Source organism: Diceros bicornis, chromosome 36, assembly GCF_020826845.1.
Source record: "Diceros bicornis minor isolate mBicDic1 chromosome 36, mDicBic1.mat.cur, whole genome shotgun sequence".
In the NCBI taxonomy this organism is placed as follows: Eukaryota; Metazoa; Chordata; class Mammalia; order Perissodactyla; family Rhinocerotidae; genus Diceros; species Diceros bicornis.
Window position 1 is genome coordinate 8,371,821 of NC_080775.1, and position 16,966 is coordinate 8,388,786.

The window sequence follows — 16,966 nt, forward strand, 5'->3', positions numbered from 1 at the left end:
TATACCTTTTGAGTCTTAGTATTCATGGTTCTAAATAATAAGTCTGCACATCCAATTAATCTATAACTATGTTAACTCAAAATACTTCAAATCAGTGAGTTAAATGCGTATGTCCATTCAGGAATCAGATCATTTATTTGGCAAATATTTACTGGGCACTGTTACAGGCAAGGAGTGAGGTATGGTTGAATGGATTCAACAATGAACAAGGAAGGCATGATCCTGGCCTTCCCAGAGCCGCAGTTAGGCAACAAGAGATGGATATTACACAAAGATTAAGTGGAATTGTGACCTGGATGACAACGCAGAACAGAGGGCACCTAATGGAGACAAATCTCATCTTCGCTAGGGACAAAGGCCAGAGAGCCGGGAAGGCTTCTTTTAGAGAATTTCTATTTGTGATTGAAGGACGAGTAGGAATTTAACAGAAAACAACAACGCAGGTACAAAGGGAGTCTGAAGAAGAGAAAAGGCCAGCAAGTAGGGGCCTGGAGCACTGAAGGGCACAGCCCAACACAGCCACAGAGGACCGCAGGGAAGCACGGTGAGGGCTCACCAGGCACAGTACCTCCCGGAAAGATGTGGGAGCTGACCCCAGAGTCCAAACTACATGATTTTTAAAAATGGGAGTGCCAGATTAAGAGGGCAAACTAAAAACCCACATAATTTTACCTCTTCCTAAACTCTAACCAAACTATAGTAAAGAGGGTAAAAAAAAAAAAAAAAAAAAAAACCACAAACCCACTAGACAGGAACAAAGGTATAGAAGTTAAAATGCAGGTGAATAACAAGTAACTAATTTAACGTATTCAACAGAGCCAAATCCCAAGATTTTGGCAGAAAAGCTGAGAATTAACCCATTAAGACTGCAGATATTCAGGAGACTCAGAAAGAGGTAACGACAGGTATGTCTGAAACGAGGGTGAAAGGGAGCAGATGAAATAAGAGGTGGGGGCACTGTTCAGGAAGCTGTCAGACCCCTAGGCATCCTCTCCTACCCACCCTACAAGACAAGCTGTCCTCCCCCATCTCCTCTGAAGAGGATGAAACAGACGGTGCCCGGTCTGTGGGTGTGGGCACGTATGTACTCAGTGCTCAAACCCTGGGCCCTCTTCCTGCCACACAGCTCCTAGAACACCGGCAGCTGGACCTTGAACTCCAGTTGAAAAATGCCCCCTAGGAAATCAGCTAAAGAGGAAAAACCACCGTAGAAAGAAGTAGCCCCTCAAGGAGACCTACACTGATCAACCCTGCCCTCAGCTCTCTAATCGCCCCCCTACTCAAGAGCACAGTCAAATATTTTCAGATATCTAAGGAAAGCTTCTGATAAGACAGAAACCAAAAAGCAACATGGAGGAAATAAATTATTTAGCGAGAAAAAACTCTAAAACAATCAATAATTTCAATGAGATAAACTCATGCATCCATGTCACAAGAACAGGAGGCTATAAACAGAGCATTCAGAGAAAAAACACCCAACAAGTGCTCGTGAAAACATGACAGCACAAATAAGTTGAGAAAACTTCTGATGGTGGAGCGAACAGACCAGGAAACGAAAAATAGAACTGAGAATAAAAAAAATTAAAAAGCCAGTCCAAGAGTACCATATCCACATAGTCACAGATGAAGAAAGTAAAAGAGAGGAGAGAGAGGTGGAAGACACCATTTAAAAAGAAATACCCCAAATTAAAGGCATTGAGTTGCAGACATCCAAAAGACCCAGTATTCTGGATGAAAACAGATGCCCACAAAGGCATACCATTGTGAAATTTCAGAACAGTGGAGAAAAAGAATATAAGATTCCAGAGAAAGTGAGGAAAAGTGGAGCAATACCTCCAAATTTTTGATAAGAGTGATAGCTAACCTAGAATTCTATACCCAAACAAATTATCAGCAAAACACACAGACAGAATAAGGACATTTTCAGTCACTCAAGGTGAGAAGAAACACTGCCACCAGTAAGATGGCTTGTCACATTTTATCATCTCTGGAACCCGAGGACAGATTGCCAGAGTCCAGAAGACAAGACTGTAAACAACATCTGGCTCACTGTGACCGGCTTCTGAAGAAGTCCCCGGGCTCTGCTCTAGGCTCAGCCGCCTGGAGCAGATGAGAATATTCAATTCACTTAGGCCTGTTCTGCAACTGCAGTAAGCCACAAAAGCAGAAATCATAAACCAGTTGATTCTTGTGCATATTTCTAAGGGATGTCCAGTACCTGGAGTTCACGCTACAACTTTGGCAGATGCCCTGACTATGATAAACCCTGATTTTCTTTAGATTAGCTCATGACTTTGCCTACTCAATTCTCTTGTAAACTCTTGAGGAAAAGTGCAGTTAGTTTACTACCCCGACACCATCCAGTTATCTTCCCCTCTGAAGAGCCAGAAAACAGCCTCCCCTGGAACAATCAGGGCTGTGCTTGCTTCTTATTTTGTCAAAAGTAAACAACATAACGTTTAGGAAAACATACCCAGGTAGTAACGCTACACTGAGAGGCAAGGAAATGATTAACACAAAAGTTAGGGTGCTGGTTACCCCAGCAGAGCCTGGAGAGAGGATAAGGAAGGACAGGTGGGGGCTTCTCATGGACGGGCAGCTGCCCGGGTCCAGACTGGAGGGGGCTGTTTGTATTTTCATTATGTTAGTCTTTGAACTCACACGTGTATAATATATTTCAAAACAAAATTTACTTTTTCAAGGATGACGGACATGGTCAGATTTGTACATTTAAAATATTACTAGGGCCACTGTGAAGAGGAGAGAAAGGATGTCAGTTGTAGAGGTCGAGGGATGGGGCTGGACCGGATGGGGAAGAGGCAGTGGGGCCAGAGAGGTTACAAAAGAGTAAATGCTGTTTGTCTTTATTATTATTATCATTATTTTTTGCAAGAGGAGGATATTATTAGGAAAGGAAAGGAGGGAAGGAGGGAGGAAGAGAGGGAGAGAAAGAAGGAAGGAAGGAAGGAAGGAAGGAAGAAAGGATGGAAGGGAGGAAAGGAGGAAGGGAGGGAGGAAAGGAGGGAGGGAAAGAAAAGAGGGGAAAGAGAAGTATTTTGTCAGTTAGCAAAAAAAGAAAAAATGCCCAAGATAATGTTTCATTGTCAGTAATTATTATTGCTAACAGCTTATTATATTTATACTGTTCTTCTAGTACAGGAAGCTCAAAATACTATAAAAGTGATCATTCAATTAAACTTCAGAACATAACTCCATGACTAGTTTCAGAAGAGGTCTTTCTGAGTCCAATTTTACACACGAGGAAAGTGCTGAACAACAACGCTCACGATTGCCTGTGACGGGTTAAAATTCTGAGTGAGGACTTCTTTAGGGGAAATAAAATTCAGGAAGCCAACGCCCAGCCCCAGCCTCAAACCCATGCTGCGTGTGGCACCTCAACACCATTTTAATTTCATTTTCCACATGCAACTTGTACGGCGCTGCAGAAACGTGCACTCTCGTAACGGAAAAGCAAGTTTATGCCGGTCTACTACAACCACACTTAGAACTGTCCGAGGAAATGAACAGATTCGAGCTCCAAATAAGAAGAGCCTGTTTTATGATTTCCTCTGACCTGAAAGCATCATTCCTGCCCAGAACTTAATACTCTATTTCATATACGTTTTAAGCATAGTTTTAGTAGTGTTAAGAACCTGGCAAACCGTTTCAGTTGTGGTATGTTGCTTTTGCCCTTGTATTAGTACCTAAAAGAAGGCCTAATTCCCAGTAGAGACTCAGTATAAGCTTCCTGAGCCAATGAGAAAATTCAATCATCAAGAGAAGCATCATTTTTACCAAAAAAATACCAAAATTAGACTTGCTCTATTTTCTTTTGTTTCTTTGGTATGGAGTAAGAGGGTGAAAATGAGATTTCTATAATATACATTATGGAGAAAAACAGTAAACCTGAAAAATTTGACTCCAGATCTTCATTTCTGGATCTTGTGATACGGGTAGTTGTGAAGATTACAAAACACAGCAAAACGGAACAGATAATGTTTTAAACACTTAAAATGGAACCTGGCCAAGAAGGTCGCTTTTTAAATAGTGGGAAATGATTTGATATAGGAAACTAAACACAGTTGATTCTTGAGAAGAGCAGACAAATTGCTATGAATGGATATCTTACCTTAAAGACTTCCATTGGAAGAGGAAACTTGGCAGCATCAATAATGGATTTTTCCAGAGCACATTTCCATTCAGAGGCCATCTTCAAAGGATAGATTTCTGTATCAACAGCAAAGCATATAAGAGTTTAAGGGCTAAAATGTTCTACTGGGTGGTTCTTTCTTGAATTTTATCTTCCCAGGATTTCATAATAACTCGGCACACTCGGCAACCCTAAGAATTCACACACTACCCGCCATAAAAGGTCACCTGCTAAAGGGATTTTCTGACGCTAAATAGCAACTTGGGATTCTGTTATCAGAAATGAAGAATAAACTTAATAGAGCTCTTCTTCAGGGAACATTTGCATGCATTCTGCTGGCATTCTGTAAGTAATTTAATGGTATAAATCACATTAGCAACATTTTCAGTCATCCACTGCCCCAAATTCCATATATTACCTGGGAAGTAATATCCACTGATGAAGAACTTATTACCTGATAAATTTCTAAGCGAGACACCACTCTTGTTTGGCATTTTCAGTGATCACAGCATATTTTTCACTAAATCTCTAAGCTCTCATATGCTAAAAATAGCCCATGTAAGTCAGAAAATTATTAAAAGGTAAACTAAAATTTACCAACCAAGTTCAATATTTACACTTGAAATGTTGCGAACACACCACATGTTGCCTATATTTTTCCCCAGGCGGTGGGGGAAGAGGGATCTATGAATGGAAGTTCTAACATCTGAATACAAAATGGAAAGAAAAAATTTGTTGAGCACTGTTTTTACCAATTGTTGAAACTGCAGGGGAATTTTACGATCTGATTTCAACAGATTTAAGACCTTATCAAAGAGGATTTGCAGAAGCACTCACTGAAGTAGATATGTTTATACCCTCCCTATATCAACCCAGGTGACTTCAGACAGACAGAGAAGATATGAATATGAATTTAAGCACCGTTAAAAAGGCAACATTAAACCTTTGGGGCTATATTTTTAATTTCTTGAATGTCTGCTTTTTAGCATGCAGCAGTATATTTTGATGCTCATAGCTTCTGGACTCACCTTGAGCTTGAAGCCCCTGTGTCTTAGCAGTTTATTTAGTCTTTTCTGACCATTCTAATTATGGTAGGCGAAAGATGCTCCTGGAAGGAGCCAAGTTATCAACGCTCTGCCCACTGTCACTCATTGTCAATTACACAAAGTCACATACAGGGTTATTAATGATAAAAGAGTGTCATAACCCTTGTGCATATTGTCTATAATCCTTTCTAGCATTTAATTGATACTCTTCTACCTCTGGGGAATTTTTTTTTTTCCAACTTGGCATTTCTAGGTGTCAGAACAAAAACAGAATGTGATTGTTCTCAGTATTAACTAATATATTTGGGGGAACATGGCAGGGCCCCAATAAACACCTCTGCAGAGATGGAATGAATGGTTCCCCCCACCTCCACAGGTGAGAAAAGGGTGCTGAGGGAGAGATCGCTTATCACAGGGTCCTAGTTCCCGGAGCCCTATACATTGTCCCATGAGGGTGAGATGGTGTCCCTGGAACGCACAGTGGCCCAGGTGGGGGCACCGCATCCACACCTCAGTGAAGGAGGAGACAGTTCAGAGCACTCTAAGAGGCAAGGCTCAGAGGACTCCAACTGCAACAGTTCAAGAGGGGGCAGGGGGCAGACGACACACGAGAGCCTAGACCACCCGAGTAGACAAGAACAGGGTCACTTTTCCAGGGGTCTGGAAGCAGGTCGATAGGGACCTGCTTGGTGGTAAAAGGAGAACCGACTCACGAGAAAGGATGGCGACTTCCCAAACAAGATCAAAGGAAGGGTCTGCAAACATAAAGGGGGAGGAAAAAGGAAGAAAAGGCCCACTGGGTTGGTGCCCTGAGCTCCCACAGTCTGTAACTGAGGCCTCTAGGGGTGAGGTGAGGGCCCCTGAGACAGAGAAGAGGGTGAAAGAGTGGTTTAAAAGAAAGCTACTCTATGCCAGAGCAGTGAAAACCCAACATGACCACGGTTAGATCCAAACTACCAGAACTGAGCGAGGTGCGTGCATACCCCAGCAGGGGCGCTCACAGTCCTACCAGACCCGTGTTCACACACACTGCCAGAGTGGGGCTGAGCCCTCAGTCCACCTCATGCCATCTCTCTCCCACCAAAACAGAGACGAATGTAACAAGAAGGCCAGTGCAATGGACTGAAGGTTGGTGTCCCCCCCAAATTCATATGTTGAATCTTAACCCTTAGCTAATATGATGGTATTAGGAGGTCGGGCCTTTGGGAAGTGATTAGGTCATGAGGATGGAGTTCTCACGAGTGGGATTAGTGCCCTTATAAAAGAGACCCCAGGGAGCCCCCTCACCCCTCCCACCATGTGAGGACACAGTGGGAAGATGGCCATCTATGAACCAGGAAGCAGGCCCTCAACAGACACCAAACCAGGAAGCAGGCCCTCAACAGACACCAAGTCTACTGACATCTTGATCTGGAGACTTCCAGCCTCCACAACTGTTGAGAAATACATGTCTGTTGTTTGTAAGCCGTCCAGTCTGCAATATTCTGTTATAGCAGCCCAAACGGATTAAGACATCCAAGTTCCAGGTGATTTTTGTCCCTGTCCTTCCATCCTAAGATTCTTTGTCTTCTTTCTGAGGATATTAAATCCTTATATGGAATTTAACCCCACAGCAAGGCATCCTTCTTTTCTTAAAAGGTGAACTCAGGGCAGGCCTGGTGGCGCAGTGGTTAAGCTCATGCACTCCGCTTCGGCAGCCTGGGGGTTTGCAGGTTCGGACCCCGGGGCACGCACCGGCACACTGCTTGTCAAGCCATGCTGTGGCAGTGTCCCATATAAAGTAGAGGAAGATGGGCATGGATGTTAGCCCAGGGCCAATCTTCCTCAGCAAAAAGAGGAGGATTGGCAACAGATGTTAGCTCAGGGCTGATCTTCCTCACCAAAAAAAAAAAAAAAAGGTGAACTCAACTGCGGTTATGTCAGCATGCTCAACCGCCTGCAAAAGCTAGCCACCTCCTGGCTTCAGGAAGCAGAGAACAACATGCCGTGCGTGTTTCCTCAGACGAGAGGCATTGGTTATACTGGCAAGTTTACAGACAGTAAATAGCACCATTAAAAGAACATAAAACATTGTCTTAAAATGATCATGTTGCAGGTAATTTAATAGAGTGTATCATGTCAGTTTCTGTTTGTGGGGAAGTAATAAGCAATTAAAATCTGTCCTGATTCATCTCTAACTGGCAGCCTAAGTGAGAACGAAGCCAGCTCCCTCTGAGCGTGTGTCTGGCAGGCTGTTGCGCAGCGCGTGCTCGCGGGACGCAGGCGTGCACAAAATCATCTCGTACAGCCTCGGTCAAACAAATGCCTGGAGGGGCGATCCCCTTTATCCACGCACCCCGAAACCTCCATTCCTTCCTTCTTCACCACGTTCTTACCAGCGAGGGAGGACTAATCTCTGGTTAAGAGACAACAGTCACGGGAAACTGCTATGGACTGGATATTTGTGTCTTTCCAAAATTCCTATGTTGAAGCCCTGACCCCCGCAATGTGATGGTATTTGGAGATGGGCCCTTTGGGAGGTGATTAGGGTTAGACGAGGTCGTGAAGATGGAGACCCCATTATGGGATTAGTACCCTTATAAGAGGAGACACCCAAGAGCTCTCCCTCTCTACCTCTCCACGCATGCACACATAAAGAGGCCACCTACAAATTAGGAAGAGAGCTCTCACCAGAACTCAACCATGCCAACACCCTAATCTTGGACTTTCATCCTCCAGAATGGTGAGAAAACCATTTGTATTGTTTAAGCCTCCCAGTCTACGGTTTTTGTTATGGCAGCCCAAGCTAATACAGAAAGCAATTACTCTCTTTGAACTAAGAAACAGTTCAAGTAGGAAGCATCTGAATTAGATTCAGAAACTTCCTGACTCCTGGAACTATCTAAAACAGAAAGAAAAAGAACAAAAATTGGTTGACATAGATTTTAAAGGGGAAAAAAAATCGAAATAGAGATGTAAAAAAACCTCAAAAAGTTTCATCTTAGCTTCTGCCAAAACATGTAAGACTCTATCTTGCTTTCTAAACATCAAGAAATAGGAAAGCAGGTGGGGCCTCTAAATGACCCTTGACCTCAACGACCTACTTAAATTTCTTAGAAAACTAAATATAACCATAATACTCTGATCACAGATTGAATACCTAGAAAATGCCAATCACTCAAGGTACCTTATAACACTCAGCAACACAGCAAACGTACAATTATGTCCATTTGACAGATGAGGAAACCGAGGTTCAGAGAAGTTATGAGACTTGCCCAGGGGCTCTGCAGCTAGTGACAGAAGCAGAAGGAGAAGCTAACTGGGACCCTGACTCCCAGTCCACGTTCTCTCTACTTTTCCAGGTTTCTCAAGCCTGATTCACACATAGACCCTTTTAAAAGAAGAAAATTATCATGAACCCCACAGACTATATTCCTGTACATCTTACATGTCCTGGGGCCATCCTGGCTGATCAACAAGAAATCACATCAACAAAGAACATCTACTCGTTCTGACCCTGTTTTCAAAAGCTCCCCTAACACATCAGGGGCAAAGAGGACGGTACAGCCCTCGCCATTTTTGGGGTGTCTTCACGCCGGGCTCTCCCCCTCCAAATTGGCTTCCAAAGCCCCATCGATTATTTGGCTCCTGGAAAGCAGACTTGGCTGGTTCCTTCCTTCCCTGTAGACATACCCGACGTTTTATTCAGTGAATTCATTCGACAAGTATTCACTGAGCACCGGTATGTGCCAGGCACTGGGGAGACAGCAGTGAACGAGGCAGACTTTCAGTTAGAGGAGCTTATAAAGTCCTCTCATCTAAGGTCTGAATGAAGGGAGGGAGGGGCGGCACCAACAGGCGGAAAAAACAGCATTCCCAAGAAGGGACGCGCTGAGCAAGCCCGTGGAACGGAGGGGAGACCAACGTGCCGGAGGCTAAGAAAAGAGCGGAGTGTTTTAGGGTTAGCTGGAGAAGGAGCTGATCGCAATGGCCTTCCATTCACCACTGAGGACGGCCAGTCCTCGCCTGGGACAGCCCGACTCACCGAGGACCTCAGGAAGCCACGGCCCCCCTTCCGTGATTGTCTGCTGTTCTAGCATTTTCTTTCACCCATTCTTCGCTGAAGCTAGATTCAACATCAGCATCCACGTGCCCCCTTGACAGCCGTGTGTGTGAAGTAGGGTGGCTCCTCTCCCTCTCTCTATCCTCCCCGCCCCAAGCTGTTTCCTCTGATGCCGGCCAGACACGGAGAGCACAATGACTCCCCAGTTCCACTGTGTCCACTGGTGGACACATAAAGGCAGCACCTTTTCCTCAAGCTTTTGAAGACTGCCTTCCTAGCTACTTTCCATTACCTCTGTTTGCACTCAACAGTTGAGAAATATTGTGCACCAAAAAAAGTAGAAAGAATAAGTAAAACTAAAGGAAGAACCATGATTATTGGTAGCCACGGTGGCGGTGTTAGTGCGGGCGCACTGACGGGGTATGGAGAGCAGGGTGCACTCACACAGCTTAGCTCAAAGAACAGCCGAAGCCTCTATCACCTCCCCTCCTCTCCACCCTTCCAACTCAACTTCTCACCATCAGTGGATGCTGTACACTTTTCATTTATTTAAGGATGTCTGGGAACAAGGAAAATAGCCTAATATTTTCTAGCAAGTCTGAAATTTTATTCCCACCTGTATTTCACTTAAGGAAATAGTGCCACCATATAAGTTTTACAAGTCACACTAGGTCTGGAAATTAATTTACACACACCCAAAGTACTGGGTTGTGTTCCCATGTGTCAAACATGGGTAATAACTACCTCCCTGGGTGTTGTTCTGCTGAATGAGGTAACAGAATCCAATTTTCATCTTGTACCTACTGCATCCGAGAGACGAAAAGTCACACTGGAAGTGTCCTTTCGCCTTTTATTTTCTTTGTCCCATTCATAACCTTTCTTGCTGACAATTTAAACACTGGGAAAATAACTTCCAGATGATGATGCCTCTCCCAAAGTCTTTAATGACACCCAAGAACTCCTCAGTGAAATGGACAACTCATGTCCAGAAAATTACTAAGACAAGTAAACACAATTTATTCTTATCTTGTAAAGATAACACATTATCTAAGAAAAGAGAGCTCTCACATGCAAATGTTTCCAAAGTTTCTACCATGATACTTTCCATTCTTGCTTTTGAGTACAAGTGCCATGATTTCACAGGAAAGGAATATCTCAGAGAACCTAAGAAGCTACTAGGAATCCTTTGCTTTGCTATAAATTTTTACACTGGCAAATATATGTTTCTCCTAAAATTTATAAAGCAATTAGATACTAAGATTTATACACCCAACTTTCCACACAGAGTAAATTTCTCCTGCTAGACTATGAATCCTAAGGCAAACGTGAGCTTAGGTCTCTCCTCACAACACTGACAAGTCTTTTGTTTGTATCATAGTCCAGAATTACTCAGGGTGTAATGGCTTTCTTGGCGGCTTCTCAAAATGTTGACAATAATAATACTCATAAAATACCATGTTACATGTCTATATGCCTGTCAAATTCAACACAAGTGCAAACACATGAGATACAGAACCAGGAAGTTTTTTCAATTAAAGCCCTTGAGTGACAGAAAAAGGAAATACAACTACTAAGCTTCATGGACTCAAGACTTACACTGCCAACTAATGTGGGAGGAAAAATCTCAGGCAGTTTTAATAAAGCAAAGAGCCAAGTCCTTGCTTCCAATATACCTGTGAAATTGACCAAAATGAAGATCAGCAATTTCTGGAAGAAATGAATAGTCTTCCTTGGTATCTTTAATTCCATAAGAAGCCAACCTTTTTGCTCTGAGGCGACCCATCAAAAGGTTGGTAAGACCAGTAAGGGGCAGCAGGGGGATGGGATGGTATGGGCAAGGGACCTGGGATTTGAATTGCAGTGCATCCCCCCTATAAACTGGGGGACCTTGGACAAGCAGCTTAACCCCAGTCTCAATTTTCTCTGCTGTAAAAGGAAATAGTCACATCAAACATGGAGCACTTTTTTGGAATCAAAATACACAATACAGCAGATGTAAAATCACCTGGCACATAGTAAACATTCAAGAATGGTTATTTTGTAAACACTGAGATTTTTGCCCAGTTAGGTATGTCAGAAAGCATAATGCACTATTCTATCTAGTTAAGTCTGTGGAAAGTCATCTGACAGTGTATTTGAAGCTAATTAAAATCTATGATGTGCCAGAAAAAAAGCACGATGATTTTCTCTTTGCTATTTCCAGGTCAGAACAGATTACACAATGGTAAACATTTGGTCTGTATATTCAGATGGATGGGTGGATAGATGGATGGATGGGTGAGTGGATGGATGGATATGGATATGGATGGATGGATGGATGGATATGGTTGAATGGATAGATGGATGATGGATATGGATGGATGGATAAATAAACAAATGGATGGATGGGTGGGTGGATGGATGGATAGATTGATGGATACGGACAGATGGATGATGGATAAGGATGGATAAATGAATAAATGGATGGACGGGTGGGTGGGTGGATGGATATGGATATGGATTGATGGGTGGATGGATGGATGGATGGATGGAGGGAGGGAGAGATATGGATGGGTGGGTGGATGGATGCAGGATGAATGGATGGATGGATGCATGCATGCATGCATGCATGGACAGACAGATGGAGATTTTGGAACCTACTTGCAAGACCATCAAAGTCCCTAAAGAAAAAGGGAGAATATGACCAAGTCCCAATCTATTGTGTCTTTCATTTCTGAACCAGTGATTCCAACTGAACTAGATCAACTTCTCCACAGCCTCCAACACGACTTTCTCCTTTAAGAGCACTATTAATTGAGGTCTTGGGTTTTATTCCCCATAGGAAGCATTCTGAAGTTAAAACGCTTACTATTCACATATTCAGATGTCAAAGATACCACAGAGCTAATAAATTTTCCAGAGACACATTCAGGAGAATATCACATCTTTTTCTGAAATACTTTGCAGCAGCAAAAGCTTCGGCCCTTACCTGAAGGTGGGTCCATTCTGTATTTATTCTCTTGACACCAACCAACTGGTCGAAGTCTGTAATCCAAGTAAAACAACCACTGGTCATAGGATTCAGTGTCCTCCAATCCCACATAGCGAAGGCGTAATCTTCCTCCAACATTTTGAATCACACTAACTATCCAGTACTGAAAAGGGTTCTGAGAATCCTGAAGTTCTATTAAGGAATCAACTGTAATGAGGTCTATAGGGCCTTTCCCTCGCAGAGGCTGTTTAAACAGAAGCAAAACTCCTTATTTTAAACTTTATTTTAAGGTTCTCATGGAAACAGATGACAGCAGAAGATAATATTTTTTCACACCATCATCCAAGCTATTGGCAAACAGTCTGGTGTTTCCCCCACCCCCATCCTCTCCACCACCACTGCCCCCTCCCTCTTCCCTCTCCCCCCACACACACTTCCATTTTACCCAACTCTGAACCCAACAACAAAAATCACAAGTAAATAGAAAATAACAGTTTGTGCTAAGTTCTCCCCAAACAAATCACCCTTCCCAGATAAAATTGCATTTGTTAGAAATTAGTATGCTTTTAAGAAGAGTTATACCCAAATTTGCCTCGAGCCAGAAAACATGTGGTAGCAAAATGTGTACTTTTCCAATAGACAGATATATCTAATATGGGGCTATAAATTTATACCATGACTTAACAGGTATTTATCTTACAATGGCCACCACTGTAATAACCAAGACCCTCTCATACTTTGATGATGTGAGTCAAGCACAAATATGCATAGATGACATGCCTAATACACATTAATGATCAGCTAAATGAGACTAGTATGTAAAGGTATTGCTATTGTTTTACCCAATAGTTGGTCTAGAGAATATATATAATTACTGCCCCATCTAAGCACCTTCTTAGCATATGAAAAGGGTGTTTATTCAGCCACCCTGGTAGGCAAATATGTTTAAAAAAACCTAACAGAGTAAGACAACGTGTCCTTTTGAAGAGTGAACAACCATCATTTTGATTTGTTAACCAAACAATTAAATTAGTGGCCATTAAGATAAACAAATACATCAGACAAAATCTTCACAAAACAAAACCCAATATCTGTATATTAGACGGTGGTGTTCCAGAGTATTAATATCTTTTCTGAGAGCATGGAAACTTATGGTTAATGTTAAGAGAATAAAGATATTGTTAAAATCCACACCGTATTTCTTGTTATTCATTGCGTTTTCCTCTTTTTCGGGGGCATTGTTAGACTTGGTAACAATCATTATTTATGACACAGTACATTTCTCTTCCTGTTCTACTATATATAGTACATATCAAAATGTTTTATCATGAAATTATTTTCAAATGAACCACCAAGATTGCAGGTGAAACTATTTTTGATTCAAAAATCTTAAAATTGCCTTAACCACATTTAAAAATGGTTAGCCGTTTGTCCTCTTGTTTTTTAAGGGAGGTTATTCAATTATTACTTAACATGTGTGTGTTTAAATCTTGGGGTTATGCACCTGGAACAGAATTGTTAATGGAACCATTTATCCATATACTCCGAGATGCTACTAGAGCACATAGATGCTTAGTTATCACTTACACAAAACAGTTATTCTACATTTTATTTTACATTCACTAATATAGGACAGAAGCTTAAACATACAGGATAGTGGGAAGATATTCTAACATATTATTATTTAAAAATGTTTTCACGCAGAAACAAATTTCCTATTTATTGATTGTACCACAGGTGAAGATTACCCAATGCCATTAGAATCAGTAACCTAAGGAAAAACAGGAAGTTAAGCTCTTTGGATATAAATATCTGTGTGTACTCATGTACCTGCAGAAGGATATATGCAAAGGTGCCATTAGGTTTGAGATCACGTAACTGTGATGCTTCAGACATAGAAAAGCTGTGTAACAACAATACATACTCCTTCTAGGAGGTTGGCGGGTGCCGTCCGGGAACCAGTCAGATCTCGAATAAGAAATTCTGTCCAGTCCGTGTACTTCTCTTTGATTGCTGGCGAGACAAAGGAGAAAAAGCATACTTCAACACAGCAGTGGAGTATAAAATAAATTTAAAATCACAGCACTTTTCTGAAGATAGGTGCTATTTCAATACTCTTCTTAATTTTACGCACCATGCTTAAACTAAGTACTAAAATTGCAACAACAAACCTGTCAACAATGGGTGACGTCACACCTACCACGTGCAGAGATTTTGCTTGGCATCAAGGGGATTAAAGAATGAGGTCCTGAAGTTTTACAACCTGTTTAGAAACTTCCGTGAACAACGAAGATATTATAAGGTATGTCATTCATGAGGTTCCCAGAAGACAGAGATCAATGGGGGCTGGAAAAATCAAGAGAAAGTTTTCCAGTTGGGAAAATAAAACCAGGCTCTGAATTATATAAAAGGTTTAAACAGGGAGAGAAGAGGAGGAAAGGATTTCCAGACCAACAGGAACAGCAAATGCTAACAAGAGTGATGGAGCGAGGGAGGAAATGGAAAACGACACTGCAGAAATTGGTCGGGTATGGCAGTCTGAGCACAGAACGCTGGGAAATAACGTTAAGTGGCAGGAATAAAATTAGGGACAGCCCAGCAAGTCCACATAGATGTTTAATAAACAGGAAATTTCTGCATAAAATGAATCTGGCAATAGAAAAAAGTTTAAACAGAGACAAAAGCAGGTAATGGTAGGAAAACCAATGTAGAAGCTACTTAGTTAACTACGTACAAAAGTGACAGGGCCCAAAACAGAAGTGATGGCTCCATAAGCAAGGAAGGGATGCATCTGAGACACTTTTTGAAAAAAGGAATGTCACACCTGGGAGGCCAACATTCTCTAAGTGCTTAGAACCCAAGACCTGAGAAAAATGCAACCTCTTGGCAGATCTCCCCAAACTAAAGATCTCCAAAGGCTTCCCTAGGTCTCATCCATATTCAGGAGAGGCCCTGAGCCTTCCCAGGGCACCACAGGATCAAAAAATCAGGAGAGCAGCAGGCATGGCCCACATTCCCATCCACCCACACTGTGATTCTGACCTTGACATCCCATGAACAGTGGGCCCTCAAGCACTGCCTAGGATACATCCCATTCGTAGCCTTCCTGAAAGGTTCAAGACTCAGTTGGTTTGTGCATTGTTTAGGTGCTTCAAAGGCACGATGCCACTGTTCCTAGCTCAAACCTACAGGGACAGAATTAGTACAACAGGCAACTCGACCATAATGGTGTGGTGGGAACTGCCAGGTCATGGCGTGGGGAAGATCTCAGCTCCCTGGTAGGCTCTGCCATCACCGGCTATGTGACTTTGAGCGATTTACTCAATTTCTCTTATACTCTATCCATGTCAGTATAATGGTGCTAACAACATTTTGCTTACGGGCGTGCTATAAAGATTAAAGAAGATGCATATGTCAATAAAATATAACCATACCTGACACACTCTAAGCAATTAATAAATATAGGCTCTTGTTTTCTTATAAGTATATATTAAATGATTACCCATTCTCACCAGTTATTTATTACTCATTTCTGCCAATTCCAGATTGAAACTTTCAACACGCTTTGGCAGAACTGCCAGAATGGGGAACAGTGGCAGCTCCTGTGACTTCAATCACTAACCTGCATCTCAGTCAATATCCCCCCATCGCCTGTTAACGATCAAAAGACCGAGAGAAAAACCACAATGGAAGGGACTCAGGCAAGGCTAGGCAGTCCAGCTTTAAGTTGTACCACAGTGTCCGAGTAACAAACAGCGACTCGCCCACTCATCTTTCACCACTGGATTTTTTTCTCAGATACAATAGCAGCTTCCTTATTTGATACGTATATACCCACATGGAAATGCACACATTTGGGGCAAAAACTGTTCTTGTGTTCTTTTCCATCATTAGCAAGTGCAGCAATCATTTTTCAACGCTACACCCATTTTTGAATCAGCCCTTGCTGTGGACTGAATGTTTGTGTCCCCCCAAAATTCTTTTGTTGAAGCCTAACCCCCCAGTGTGGTGGTATTAGGAGGTGGGACCGTTGGGAGGTAATTAGGTTTAGATAAGGTGATGAGGATGGAGTCCTCATGGACAGGTCAGTGTCCCTATAAAAGGGCTGGGCCTGTGGCGTAGTGGCTAAGTTCGGCGCTCTCCGCTTCAGGGGCCCAGGTTTGTGGGTTCAGATCCCAGGTGCAGACCTGCACCACTCGTCAGTCATGCTGTGGCAGTGACCCACATACAAAATAGAGGAAGACTAGCACAGATGTTAGCTCAGGGCCAGTCTTCCTCAACAACAACATCAACAACAAAAAGAGACCCCAGAGAGCTCCCCTGCCCCACGCATCACGTGAGGACACAGGGAGAAGACCACCCTCTATGAGCCAGGAAGCAGGTTCTCACCCGACACAGGATGCGCCCACACCTTGATCTTGGACTTCCAGCCTCCAGAACTGTGAGAAATAAATGTCTGTTGTTTATAAGCCACCCAATGTGTGGTATTTTTGTTATAGCAGCTCAAACGGACTAAGACAATCCTCCTGCATGCCTAACATTACTGAGAAGACCAACAGCAATGGCATACCAGATAAATTAATTAAAATTTGTATTCATCTTATGCTTTATAAACAGCTTTCACTTACTTCATCTCTTTTGATCATCCTAACAACGTTACGAGCTGGTTTTTCTTTTATTTTTTTTTTTATTTATTTTTTCCCCCAAAGCCCCAGTAGATTGTTGTATGTCATAGCTGCACATCCTTCTAGTTGCTG

General features: G+C 42.5%; 1 protein-coding gene across 4 annotated transcripts in view; it reads right to left on the reverse strand.

Annotated features, from left to right (window-relative positions):
* The window catches only part of SFMBT2 (Scm like with four mbt domains 2), a 245,449-nt gene that overhangs the window by 112,266 nt on the left and 116,217 nt on the right, over positions 1–16,966 (reverse strand). For 3 of the 4 annotated variants that reach the window (XM_058532383.1, XM_058532381.1, XM_058532382.1), the window contains exons 5-7: positions 14,134–14,222; positions 12,207–12,453; positions 4,130–4,227 (exon numbers count right to left, since the gene is read on the reverse strand). In XM_058532383.1, the coding sequence (XP_058388366.1) occupies positions 4,130–4,227; positions 12,207–12,453; positions 14,134–14,222 (434 nt within the window). Of the gene's footprint in view, positions 1–4,129; positions 4,228–12,206; positions 12,454–14,133; positions 14,223–16,966 lie in introns of those variants that run through there. The other variant, XM_058532384.1, reaches the window with a different exon arrangement.